Source organism: Lampris incognitus, chromosome 7 (genome assembly GCF_029633865.1).
Source record: "Lampris incognitus isolate fLamInc1 chromosome 7, fLamInc1.hap2, whole genome shotgun sequence".
NCBI lineage: Eukaryota > Metazoa > Chordata > Actinopteri > Lampriformes > Lampridae > Lampris > Lampris incognitus.
The window spans coordinates 4,499,514-4,513,888 of record NC_079217.1 but is presented as its reverse complement, the minus strand read 5'-3'; the positions used below and the strand labels follow the sequence as shown (position 1 = coordinate 4,513,888).

Genomic DNA, 14,375 nt, shown 5'->3' with positions numbered 1-14,375 from the left:
GACTAATGGAGACGGCGGCTCGCAGTGAACCCTACTGATTGGCTGACGAGGAGCGGGTGGAGAGAAAATGCTCCATGCGTTTACAACGCTTAGGGTGACCACAGAGACCGGGTTTTTTCTATGTACTCGATAGCTGTCGGGGCGTAGAAAGACCTTGGCCAAACATCATAAAAAATGTTCCACATAAAAGTTGCCGAGAGCCACTTTAACTGGATTTAGCACTCTGATGAGGAGTGACAACCACATTTAGCTAGTGTGAACACAGAGAGAGAGAGTGTGGAGATGAGAGGAGCTGGAGTATAGGGGAGGGGTACACAGACTGTGTGAGGATGGGGGGGGGCGTAAAAAATACAGTAGGGTGGGGTGGGGATGGAGGAAGAAGTCAAACGAGGAGGGATAATGAAACGCCGAGTGCCACTTACCCCCAGTTTTCCTTTATGGACGTGTTTGTTTGCTCAGCTCTGTCTGGGCTGCAGGTCTACAGCCGTCTTCCCACTCTGTTGTCCCCCTATCTCTTACTCTGCCCACCTGTCTTTCCTCTGCCCGTTTATCTCCTCCTCTCCTGCCCATTTATCTCCTCCCTGCCGTTCTCTGTCTTTGGCTGTCTTCTCCTGCGCCCTGTCCTTCGATTTCAGCTCTCTCTTCCTGCGACTTTCCTAGCGTCGTTTCTTGCTCCATGACAAGAACAAGACAGAGAAGGCTTTGCAGTCCCGGGGAGATCTATTGCTTCTGTCCTCCTTCAGACCATTTCATGGTCTCCTCTGTTCTCCTCGATGGGTCTCTCTACTCCGCCACTCTTCCGTCAGATAACGGCGATAAGCCATTGAACTGTGTGTGTGTGTGTGTGCACATGCTTGTATGCATGTGCACACGCATACAAGCATGTGCATGTGTGTGTGCAGCTTATTTTTAGTCCCCTTGTGGACAAAGGTCATTTCGGGGCGCGGGGTTAGAGTTACATGTAGTGCGGGGTTATATGTCGGTATAATACTGATATTATGATACAGATGGAGTGTTTATAGATATCGTCTGGCATGACTTCATGGTGTAACTGACATACCGTCACCGCCTGGTTTAAAGGCTGTGTTACTGCAGAGACACGTCATTTCTGAACTTCTTAGCTCGGCTGAGCGGAGTGAAATGAAGGATGAAGGCCTCTACCTTCTTCATCATCATATCCACGGTACTGGTGAAATTTCTCAAAATGTCCTTGTGTGTAAATATCTTATGAAAGCACCAACAGTCATCCCCAGAATACTGTCATATTATCAATACTGTCATATTTGGTTGGAAGTATTGTGATATTTGATTATGGTATTATTACCCAACCCTGGTTACAGCTAGTACCAAAGTTAGGCACTAGAATTAGGGTCAGTTAAGGTTAGGTACACAAAAAAAAGAGGGCGTCTGGGTAGCGTAGCGGTCTATTCCACTGCCTACCAACACGGGGATCGCCGGTTCAAATCCCCGTGTTACCTCCAGATTGATCGGGTGTCCCTACAGACACAATTGGCTGTGTCTGCAGGTGGGAAGCTGGTTGTCGGTATGTGTCCTGGTCATAGCACTAGCGCCTCCCTCTGGTCAGTCGGGGCGCCTATTCAGGGAGGAGGAGGGACTGAGGGGGAATAGCGTGATCCTCCCATGCGCTACACCCCCCTGGGGAAACTCCTCACCGCCAGGTGAAAAGAAGCGGCTGGCGACTCCACATGTATGGGAGGAGGCATGTGGTAGTCTGCAGCCCTCCCCGGATCGGCAGAGGGGGTGGAGCAGCGACCGGGACGGCTCGCAAGAGTGGGGTAATTGGAAGAGTGGGGTAATATCCATTCCAACCCTTATCCGAACCGCTTATCCTGCTCTCAGGGTCACGGGGATGCTGGAGCCTATCCCAACAGTCATTGGGTGGCTAGGGGCAGTTTTAGTACGGCCGAGTCACCTGACCTACATGTCTTTGAGTCACCTGACCTACATGTGTTTGGACTGTGGGAGGAAACCGGAGCCCCCGGGGGAAATCCACACAGACACGGGGAGAACATGCAAACTCCACACAGAGGACGACCCGGGACGACCCCCCAAGGTTGGACTACCCCGGGGCTCGAACGCAGGACCTTCTTGCTGTGAGGCGACCGCTCTAACAGCTGCACCACCATGCAGCCTGGCCGGATACAATTCGGGAGAAAAAGGGGTAAACCACCCCCCCCCCAAAAAAAAGAAAAAGAAAAAAGAAGGTTAGGTATAAATTAGGGCTATTGAGGGAAATTTGGTTCAATTTACGATGAAGGTGTGATGATGGTTGGGGTTACACGTGATGGGGTAGGGTTAGGATTAATGTTAGGATGTGGGGTTTCTTTCCCCGTGAGGATGGATGGACAAACCCGTGTGTGTGTGTGTGTGTGTGTGTGTGTGTGTGTGTGTGTTTCTTACGCTAGTACTTAGCATGTAGCATCTCAAAGAAATTGGAATACCTAAAGAAGATGTACATTGGCTTACACGTCTCATTGCGCCTCGTTCAACCGGAGAGGAAGCAGAAGAGAAGATGGAGGAATTAAAGGAGACAGAGCTGCCTTCGGGCCCTAACAGCGGGTCTAACGGCGGGTCTAACGGCAGGCCTCGCTGACTCTGTTCTCTGCTCTCATAGACTGTACATGGAGGGATTTATCTGAGCTGGCTGACCGGGGCTGCAGCCATCACCTTGAAGTAGTTTAGTCACACACCAGTTTCTCCGTTTCTCTTGTAATTTACTGTGTGTGTGTGCATGTGTGTGTGTGTGTGTGTGTGTGTGTGTGTGTGTGTGTGTGTTTGCTTATTCTTAATAACACTAATGGTATACTTTATTGATCCCTGGTGGGATATTCGCCCCCCTCTACAGGAAGGGCAAAGCCAAGGGCCAGTTATAAAACAGGACCTTGGAGAAGATAATCAGAGTTTTGCTCAAGGGCACTTAAGCAGGGTGTATGTTTACTGACACTGGGGGCTTGGCCTGGTGAATCATGGCCCTACAGTACAAGGGTAGTCTCTACTAAATGTACTGCCCTGCTGCAAGCACACTTTCTCTTAGTGTCGCCTCCTTTTGCCACTGACGCTACTACGTCCAGTACATTTTCAAGATGAGTTGTGCTGTATTCTGATTTCACATCAACACAGTTAAACACACCAGCTCACCGGCCCCGGCACGCCTCCTGTGGACGTGTCTGCACTGCAGAACACCAAAAAAAAAAAGGGCTTCATAGTGAACGAGGCTCACAAAGATGCAGACGTGCACACCTCCAAGATCTCCCGTCTGCATGTCTAAGATCCTAAGCCTCATCCCAACACTGATGGAGAAGAATGGAGAGAAGGTTAGAGAAAGAGAGAGAGGAGGATAGACAGAAGGTTAGAGAGAAAGAGAGAGAAGGGTAGAGAAGGTTAGAGAGAAGGACAGAAAGAGAGAAGGACAGAGGTTAGAGAAAAGGATAGAGAAAGATGGAGAGAAGAATAGAGCGACGGTTAGAGAAGGATAGAGAGAAAGATAGAGGGTTAGAGAGAAGGATAGAGAGGTTAGAAAAAGATGGAGAGGATAGAGAGAAGGTTAGAGAAAGATGGAGAGAAGGATAGTGAGAAGGTTAGAGATGGATAGAGAGAAGAATAGAGAGAAGGTTAGAGATGGATAGAGAGAAGGTTAGAGAAGGACAATGAGAAGGTTAGAGAAGGATGGAGAGAAGGTTAGAGAAAGATGGAGAGAAGGATAGTGAGAAGGTTAGAGATGGATAGAGAGAAGGTTAAAAAGGATAGATAGCAGGTTAGAGATGATAGAGAGAAGGTTAGAAAGGATAGACAGAAGGTTAGACATGGATAGAGAGAAGGTTAGAAAGGATAGACAGAAGGTTAGACATGGATAGAGAGAAGGTTAGAAAGGATAGACAGCAGGTTAGAGAGAAGGATAGTAAGAAGGTTAGAGACAGAGAGAAGGTTAGAAAGGATAGTGAGAAGGTTAGAAAGGATAGACAGAAGGTTAGACATGGATAGAGAGAAGGTTAGAAAGGATAGACAGAAGGTTAGACATGGATAGAGAGAAGGTTAGAAAGGATAGACAGCAGGTTAGAGAGAAGGATAGACAGAAGGTTAGAGACAGAGAGAAGGTTAGAAAGGATAGACAGCAGGTTAGAGAGAAGGTTAGAGATGATAGAGAGAAGGTTAGAGATGATAGAGAGAAGGATAGAGAGAAGGATATATGGTAGCATCACACCAACATAAAACCAAAACGGTAGCAAGACACACATACACAGACATACACAGACAGATGTAACAGAGAATGAAAGACTAAACAACACAACAAGGGGAAAAAGTGGATCTGCTCTTGTTATTTTATTTGTCCCCCCCCCCAGACTTTCCAGCTGTATCTGCATAATTTTGTTTCATAAATGCGACTGTGTCACAATATGGCCACCTATGGGCGCGTCAGTGTAAATGCAATACACAACTGCCAACAATCTGGTTCTCAATGTGCAGAAGACGAAGGAGCCGATTGTGGACTTCAGGAGGTCTGGAAGCTGCAGCCACTCCCCCATACACATCAATGGGGTGGAAGTGGAGCGTGTCTCCAGCTTTAAATTCCTTGGAGTCCATATCAGCGAGGACCTCTCCTGGACATCAAACACCCAGGTTCTTGGGGAAAAGGCCCAACAATGCCTGCATTTCCTGAGGAGGCTGAGGAGCGCCTGTCTACCCCCCAAATTCTCCCCAACTTCTACCACTGCACCATAGAGAGCATCCTGACCATCTGCATCTCAGTGTGGTACGGCAGCTGCACCTCAGTAGACCAGGAAGCTCTGCAGCGGGTCGTCAAGGCGGCCCAGCATATCACCGGTACCCAGCTCCCAGCCAGAAAAGACATTTATCACAAACGCTGCCTTCGAAGGGGTCTGAGCATCAGCAGAGATCCCACCCACCCCAACCATGGACTGTTCTGCCCCCTGTGCTCTGGGGGGCGCTACAGGAGCCTCAGGGCCCGCACTACCAGGCTCAAAAACAGCTTCTCTCCCCAAGCTGTTGCCACCTGAACCTGGCTACCCACCGAATGTCTGTAGATATTTCTAAATATTTTGTACTCCAGCTCTTTTTAACTTATTTTTATGTTTTGGTCTTCATGTGTGTATATCTTATACTGTGTTTGCTGTGTTTGTCTTGCACTGTTTGGTGAAGCCGCAGCCCTCATTTCATTTTTAACACGTGCCTGCACATTGTTTTTAATGACCACAAATCGAATTGAATTGAATTGAATTTGGTGGCGCAAGAAGGTCCTGGGTTCGAGCCCCGGGGTAGTCCAACCTTGGGGGTCGTCCCGGGTCGTCCTCTGTGTGGAGTTTGCATGTTCTCCCCGTGTCTGTGTGGGTTTCCTCCGGGGCCTCCGGTTTCCTCCCACAGTCCAAAGACATGTAGGTCAGGTGACTCGGCCATACTAAACTGTCCCAGGTGTGTGTGTGTGTGTGTGTGTGTGTGTGTGTGTGTGTGTGTGTGTGTGTGTGTGTGTGTGTGTGTGTGTGTCGGTCTGCCCTGTGTGATAGTCTGGCGGCCTGTCCAGGGTGTAATTTACCTTTGATCCGTGGACATTTGCCTGCTAATGGTTCCCCCCCCCCCCATTTTCTTCCCAATTGTATTCGGCCAATTACCCCGCTCTTCCGAGCCGTCCCGGTCTCTGCTCCACCCCCTCTGCCGATCCGGGGAGGGCTGCAGACTACCACATGCCTCCTCCCATACATGTGGAGTCACCAGCCGCTTCTTTTCACCTGACAGTGAGGAGTTTCACCAGGGGAGAAGTAGCGTGTGGGCGGCTCACGCTATTCCCTCCAGTTCCCCCTCCCCCCCGAACAGGCGCCCTGGCCAACCAGAGGAGGCGCTAGTGCAGCGACCAGGACACACAACCACATCCAGCTTCCCACTCACAAACACGGCCAATTGTGTCTGCAGGGACACCCGACCAAGCTGGAGATAACACGGGGATTCGAACCGGCGATCCCCATGTTGGTAGGCAATGGAATAGACCACTACGCCACCCGGATGCCCTGCTGACAGTTTCTTTATTGTTGAGCTGAAAGCGCGGTGCAGTGTGGTGATCCACAGAAGGTGCTTGTGAAGGTCGGACGTGGGTTTTGGTCTACGGTCATTCTGGGTAGCATCAATCTTTTTTACAGTCTCCTCAACACTCTTTCATTTCCTCTCTTTCTTTAGGCGATGTTTTTTACACACTAATCCAGCGCTAGCTCACATAACGTCGCCTTCTTCAAATAATGGCCTAAGTCATATTTTCAAGTTTTTCAAAAAACAGAATAAACTGAAACTGAAACAAAATTTGTCAGTTTATTCTGTTTTTTGAAAAACCTGAAAATATGACTTAGGCCATTATTTTAAGATAAGTTGCATCAAAGCTGCTTTCGGCTGCTCTTAAGGGGGTGACGGTTGTCAGACAGGGTGGATGCTGGGTAAACGGATCGAGGCGTCGGTCCTTATTTTGCAAACAGAGAGTTGCCCTGCTGGGATCGTTTTAAATTTTGTCTCATCATATCTTAAGATGTATAATTAAACATAATCATGATCTTCATTTACACGGCCCTTTTCAAAACAGGGCTCCAAAAAACACGCCCAGAAAATATCAAACCCACCAAAATACCAACGGACAAATACGAGCGAGGGGCTCACGTGTCGAGAGACAGACGACACAAGAGGGCTGTAAGTCAACATACCAGACCGAACGAATGCCCGCTGATAAAAGTACTTTTTAAGCGGTGATTTTGAAAGGGACATTGAGTTTTCCCGCCGGATGTCCTCAGGGAGGTCTTCCCAAAGCCCTGGGGCGCCTGACCGTGAGAATCTAGTCACCGTGAGTCTTCAGTCTGGACTTTAGAGAAGACCTCAAGCTCATTTGGGGTTCAAAGGTCAGAGAAGTCGCTGGGAGACAGACCTCAAAGTGCCTTAATGGCTGACATCGTTCTAACACCAGTTCTGAAACGTACGGCCGAGCAGCGAAGGTAAGCTGAGGACAGGTCATGTGACCCATCCCGCACCTCCTGCGGCACAGTTTGAAGACGTTCTTCAGTTTTCTGGTTCCGGCATTTAAGAAGAGCATCGCACCTGAGGAGGTGTCCTCAATTATGTCCTCATCCATCGGGGGCGGGGGGGGGTGCACGGCATCTCAGAAATTAAGAGACCATTCAGAAGGAACAGTAAACCCCCCTCCCCGTTTTCTCCCCACTTGTACTTGGCCAATTGCCCCACTCTTCTGAGCCGTCCCGGTTACTGCTCCACCCCCCTGGGCTGCAGACTACCACATGCCTCCTCCCATACATGTGGAGTCGCCAGCCGCTTCTTTTCACCTGACAGTGAGGAGTTTCGCCAGGGGGACATAGCAGGTGGGAGGATCACGCTATTCCCCCCAGTCCCCCCCCCCGACCAGAGGAGGCACTAGGGCAGCCACCAGGACACATACCCACATCTGGCTTCCCACCCGCTGACACAGCCAATTGTGTCTGTAGGGATGCCCGACCAAGCCGGTGGTAACGCGGGGATTTGAACCGGCAGAATAGACCACCACGCCACCCATGGTAAAACATTTTAAAGTTTTCCGTGATCAGTCCGGTTGTGTATATTTGTGTGTTTGTGTGTGCACATGTGGTGGGAGGTGGGCGGTACATGTGTAGAAGGTGATGCTGGATTGTGCAGGTAATTAATGAAGGTGAGGTGGTTGGGGGAGTGGGGGGGGGGGGAGAGAGAGAGAGAGAGTTCTGGCCCAATGCATAACAAGTAACGATGAGATAAAAGTGTGTCTAAACTTCAGGATGGATCATACCTTCACTATGCTCCTTAAATTAATAAAAAGGCATGAGTGGACAAGCCTTTTAATATCTGCCTCAAAATTCAAATCACAGACAAACACAACTCCTAGATCTCCAGCAACCACTATCACTCACATGGCCATGAGAGGACTGGACTGCGTTAGAAACTTGCTGCGGGCCAATAACAAGGATCTCTCGTCATATCAGCATTTAGCTGAGGGACGCTTCTTGACACCTACTTTCTGACATCAGAATGGCAGCTTCTGGACTGCAGCCAGGAAATGCTGCTCCGTGTTGGATCGAGTGACAGAGACACGGTGTGCTCGCCAGCATCAGCATCCATCAGGGTGTTACCGTTGACCCTCACAAGAGCCTATCAGTACTACGCCGCTGATTCACAGAACCAGGTATCATTTTCCACCGCTGCAGAGGGCTGTTCTGAATGTGCTTCTTTTTTTTTTGCCAGACTTGTAGAAGTAAAGAGAGGCTTATAAATAGGTGTGTAATTACTGAGGACTGATTTTTTTTTTCCTTTTTTCACTAGAGGCTGGGCAAACACGATCTTGAAACAGTTGGGGGAAACAACCGGAATATAGAGAACTACCGAAAACACGAACTGAACTGGGTCCTGTAGCATCCGAAACTAGTAAATGTGGTGGGGATGATTTCAAGGGGGCTGCAGGACATGGTTTCATATTCCGTACCATGGTGATCATGAGTTCAGGTGAGACACTCCGAGACTCAGCGTCAAGACATGGAATCCCCCCCCCCCCCCAATTTTCTTAGCCACTCTTCTGAGCCGTCCCGGTCGCTGCTCCACCCCCTCTGCTGATCCAGGGAGGGCTGCAGACTACCACATGCCTCCTCCGATACATGTGGAGTCGCCAGCCGCTTTTCACCTGACAGTGAGGAGTTTCGCCAGGGGGACGTAGCGCGTGGGAGGATCACGCTGTTCCCCCCAGTCCCCGGAACAGGCGCCCTGACCGACTAGAGGAGTTGGTAGGGCAGCGACCAGGACACATACCCACCCGCAGACACGGCCCAATTGTGTCTGTAGGGATGCCCGACCAAGCCGGAGGTAAAACGGGGATTCGAACCGACGATCCCCGTGTTGGTAGGCAACAGAAGAGACCGCCACGCCACCCAGACGACCCCCAAGACATGGGATTTTGAATGGAGAACTAAGCAGAGATGTGGACCTGATGACATCCACTTTGTCAGGAAATAACTTTTAAAAGAAAAAGCCTTCACATCATGTGATCGAGGAGACAGGAGCACCAGGTACCAGGAGCACCAGGTACCAGGTACCAGGAGCACCAGGTACAGCTGGTGCTCCCGTCTCCTCAGTCCACATATCAGGGATAATGTCTATGAGTACATGAGATCCGTAAAGTATTTGGGTCTAAAGTGGCTCTAAAACTATAGTTTTGTACGAGGTTTTTAATTGCAAGTAGTTTTAGCCGAAGCCGTGTGCATTCCCACCTGCATTCTGCTCTCCCACAATCCCTTTCACAGCAGCAAACGTGCTTTATTCATGGAGACGGGATGGCAGAAGATTTGGATCTCTGGCTTTAATATCAGGTGGAAGAGCAGATTTTATTAAAGCAGAACAGTCTGCAGGACTTATTTTATCTTATCTCATCTCGGCTTATGAAGAAAGAAGAAAGCCACTTTATTTTGTCATCGCAGTTTTTCAGTTACGATGAAATGTGTCTTGTGCCTTTATCCCCTCCTGTTGTGTAGGAGCAGTGGGAAGCTGCAGCACCCGCGGACCAACTCCAGTCCTCTTTCAATTGCCTTGCTCAAGGGCACAGGCAGGAGTATTAACCCTAACATGCATGTCTCTTTTTTTTGTGGGGGGGGGGTAGGTGGGGGACCCCCCCCCTTTTCTCCCCAACTCCCCAATTGTACTTGGTCAATTACCCAACTCTTCTGAGCCATTCCAGTTGCTGCTCCGCCCCCTCTGCCGATCCGGGGAGGGCTGCAGACTACCGCATGCCTCCTCCCATACATGTGGAGTCGCCAGGTGCTTCTTTTCACCTGACGGTGAGGAGTTTCACCAGGAGGACGTAGCGTAGCACGCAGGAGGATCACGCTATTCCTCCCAGTTCTCCCGAACAGGCGCCCCGACCGACCAGAGGAGGCGCTAGTGCAACGACCAGGACACATACCCACATCCAGCTCTCCACCCGCAGACACGCCCCAACTGTGTCTATAGGGACGCTCAACCAAGCCGGAAGTAACATGGGGATTCGAACTGGCGATGCCCGTGTTGGTAACGTGCATGTCTTTTTGATGGTGGGAGGAAACCGGAGCACCCGGAGGAAACTCACGCAGACACGGGGAGAACATGCAAACTCCACACAGAAAGGGCCTGGGACGACCCGGGGTTCGAACCCAGGACCTTCTTGCTGTGAGAAAACAGTGCTAACCACTGGCCCACCGTACCACCCTGTATCTCTGTATCTGTATAGGTGTATATGTAAGTCTATGTCTCGTTTGCGCCGATGTGTATGTGTGTATCCAAAAATGCAAGTGTGTATATGATAAGGTTGTCCTCTCACCACTGGCTGCAGCTGTGTGCTGGGCATCATGGCGTTGGCGAGTTGCATCTGCTGGGCCAGCATGGCCATGTTCTTCTGCTGGATGAGGTTGTTCCTGCCATTGATTTCCAGCTGGGTCTTTAGGTGGGGAGGAGGGTGCAGGTACTTACAGTTCTCCCTGGAACAGCGACCCTGGAGAAAAAGAGAGGAAGATCGTTGGGGTAGGAACAGCAGAGGAGATGGACAGAAGGTGGATATGAGGAGGAGGAGCGGGCCGAAAGGGACGAGAGTGAGGCGTTGATTGCGCCTTTTGTTTTTATTTTGATTTTATCTTGTATATATGTCTTTATTTATTATTTTTGACTTTCATCTTTACTATTTACAGTTAATGTTTCCCTCTTGCACCCAGTATACCGAGACAAGCTCTTGTGCTTTGGCAGTAAATATGATTCTGATACAAAGGAGAGAGAGAGAGAGAGAGAGAGAGAGAGAGAGAGAGAGAGAGAGAGAGAGAGAGAGAGGAGGTGTGGAAGGAGCTCACTTAGAATCTTGGATTCTTCTTCTTCAAAAAAATAAAAAATGTCAGGAACCGTTACCTAATGCAAAGAAGTAATGAGGGCCTGACCCAGGTGTCTGCCCTCCCATTTAGAGGGGCTCTAACCTAACGTCTCTGACATCTGGGGCCGCCACGTAGTTTTGTTGTGAGGAAGACAGATCAGTTCTCCTTTCCTTTCCTCCTCTCAGGTCTTAGCCCCTGCTTTTCACTGCTTTGTCTTTCTGCTCCGCTCGCCCCCACCAGAGACAAATTAGCTCCGAGAGCAGAGATAAAGAGCAATACCCGTCTGTCTCCTTTCACAGAGAGAGAGAGAGACAGACAGAGAGAGAGACAGAAAGAAAGAGAGACAGAGACAGATTGCCATACTGGATGATGTAGCTGCAGTGTTGCCCTAGCCCCCAGAGGAATTATTTGGCATGATGCAAGGTAAATGTAATGTGGGTGAGAATGGAGATTGGTTATAAGTTTGAAACAACCACGCAGGTGTGTTACCTTAGCACAGAAGTCACACGAAAAAGAACAAACCAGTGACTTTACATGTTTTAGCCCATTAACTACAGACCCTGTACAGTACACTTTACATTACTTCCTACTATTTTCCAGAGCATATCGGTGTGATTTTTTGGGGGGGGGGTCCCCCCCCCATTTTCTCCCCAATTGTATCTGGCCAGTTACCCCACTCTTCCGAGCTGCCCCGGTCTCTGCTCCACCCCCTCTGCCGATCCGGGGAGGGCTGCAGACTACCACATGCCTCCTCCCATACATGTGGAGTCACCAGCCACTTCTTTTCACCTGACAGTGAGGAGTTTCGCCAGGGGGATGTAGTGCATGGGAGGATCACGCTATCCCCCCCCCCCAGTTCCCCCTCCCCCCCCTGAACAGGCGCCCCGACTGACCAGAGGAGGCGCTAGTGCAGCGACCAGGACACACAACCACATCCGGCTTCCCACCCGCAGACACGGGCAATTGTGTCTACAGGGACGCCCGACCAAGCCGGAGGTAACACGGGGATTCGAGCCGACGATCCCTGTGTTGCTAGGCAACAGAATAGACCGCCACACCACCCGGACGCCCCCTGTTGTGATTTTTTTTAATGCGTTTTCCCTGTCTTCCTGGGAGCAGTTGGTTTCCATTCATTTCAGTATGGTATTAAAATCATCTTGCAGACACTTAAAACTTCTCTTGAGAGAAGTAATCCACTGAGGTGATACTGATCCACTGAGGTGATACTGATCCACTGAGGTGATACTGATCCACTGAGGTGATACTGATCCACTGAGGTGATACTGATCCACTGAGGTGATACTGATCCACTGAGGTGAAAATACTGTCCATGTTTTTTTTGTAGTCTAAGTTACACGATCGTTGCAGGACAATGCAGTTGAAAGCATGGACTGTCATGAAAAGTCTTCCAGATTAACCCAACACATCCGGACACCCAAAATGTGAGTCAGCTGCTGAACAGCAGCCTTTTTAATGCCGGATTTTGGGGTTCAGGGGTTTAGTATAGGAGTACTACCTTTCCTAGATGGCCTTTCGTGCCGTCCTAGACTGGTCTCCATACACCCCAGCATCATGTGAAGCGCAAAATATAGCCTCTCCATGATGAACGGCCATCCGTGCGTGGTGAAGAGCCACACCCTCCTCGCGGTAATCCTGTTAACGTTGTCAGGAGACAACAGAGAACACGGCGGCTCTAGAGGAGTAAACCTCCACAATAAATCCTGCTACTCCTCTGGGCAGCAGCAGTGCTAGCTGCGTTCATCGATAGACTCATGTTGTGGACCGGGGGCATTGTGGCTTGAATGCATCTTGACAATGGAAAGGCACCAAATCTCCAGTTAGCGGCGAACCATAGAGCTGCATGTGGAGTAGCGCCCCATTCTTTAAACCTCACCTCACCTAGGTCGTCCGTCAGGATGACCTAGGTGAGGGGAGGTTAATGCAGGAAGCCATCAAGTTCCCGTTATCCTTATCACATAATCCATTTTGACTATTGTTTATCTTGCAGATTTGATATCATTACAGGTCGTGAAGGCAGTACTGTTCATCCACCAACTCTTAAAACTTCGCTGTCCAACTTTGACAAGAACAACACTGACAGAATTTACCTGAGGGATAACCTATCTCACGCAAGCTTCAGGTCCTGCAAGTTAACGATTTTCATACTGTACTGAAATGAAGGTAAACCAGTGGCTCCTGGGGAAGGTAAGAAAACACAACGATTTGCTTTGGAAAATGGTCGTGAATAATGTAAAGTATATACTATTAATAAAACATTCAAAAACACCGGTATGGCCCTTTAAGACTGAGTTTCTGGTATGCAACAGTGAATTAAGAATGTATTATTTGTTATCTTCCTTTGGGAGGGAGGACAGTGGAATGGTGAGGATGCAAGGAGGAGAGGTGGCGAAGGAGTATGAGTTTAAATACTTGGGGTCAACTGTCCAAAGTAACGGGGAGTGCAGGAGAGAGGTGAAGAAGAGAGTGCAGGCAGGGTGGAGTGGGTGGAGAAGAGTGTCAGGAGTGAAGGGTACCAGCAAGAGTTAAAGGGAAGGTTTACAAGATGGTGGTGAGACCAGCTATGTTGTATGGTTTGGAGACAGTGGTACTGATGAAAAGACAGGAGGTGGAGCTGGAGGTGGCAGAGATGAAGATGATAAGATTTTCACTGGGAGTGATGAAGAAGGACAGGATGAGGAACGAGTATATTAGAGGGACAGCTCAGGTTGGACGGTGTGGAGACAAAGCAAGAGAGACAAGATGGAGATGGTCTGGACATGTGTGGAGGAGAGATGCTGGGTATACTGGGAGGAGGATGCTGAATATGGAGCTGCCAGGGAAGAGGAGAAGAGGAAGGCCAAAGAGGAGGTTTATGGATGTGGTGAGGGAGGACATGCAGGTGGCTGGTGTGACAAGAGGAAGATGCAGGGGACAGGAAGAGACGGAAACGGATGATCCGCTGTGGCGCCCCCTAATGGGAGCAGCTGAAAGTAGCAGTAGTAGTAGACAGTCAAGTTAAGCCTATTCAACATGTGAGAAACAGACTGCAGCACTAACGGAGGAAATCTGCAGGGCTGTGCATGTTTCGAGACGACTAAGACTGATACCCACCCCACGCAGGACACAGAGATGAACACAAAGACACAGACAGGTAAACACACACACACACACACACACACACACACAGACACACTCCAAAGTGCCCCGTCATGTCTCCGGCTAGTATCCTTGGACAGTGTGTGTGTCTTGGAGCTTGGCACGCAGGGATATTATATTCATCTTGCAGTCAGCAGCCGGAGGGGAGAAGGAGGGGATGTAATTTACACTCCCATAATGCCTTCTGTGCTGAGCGCTTTTCTGGATAGGTGTAATATCTCAGATCTCTGCTGTGTCTTATTCGCCTTCTCCCCCCCTTCATCCTTACCTTTCCCCACCATCCCCGGACATGCCGGGTCCCATGCTGATATT

At 49.6% G+C, this 14,375-nt stretch overlaps 1 protein-coding gene across 2 annotated transcripts in view; it reads right to left on the bottom strand.

Moving 5' to 3' along the window:
- The window catches only part of LOC130116066 (muscleblind-like protein 1), an 89,612-nt gene that overhangs the window by 24,329 nt on the left and 50,908 nt on the right, over positions 1–14,375 (bottom strand). For both annotated transcript variants that reach the window (XM_056283998.1, XM_056283996.1), the window contains exon 3: positions 10,370–10,540. In XM_056283998.1, the coding sequence (XP_056139973.1) occupies positions 10,370–10,540 (171 nt within the window). The remainder of the gene's footprint in view (positions 1–10,369; positions 10,541–14,375) is intronic.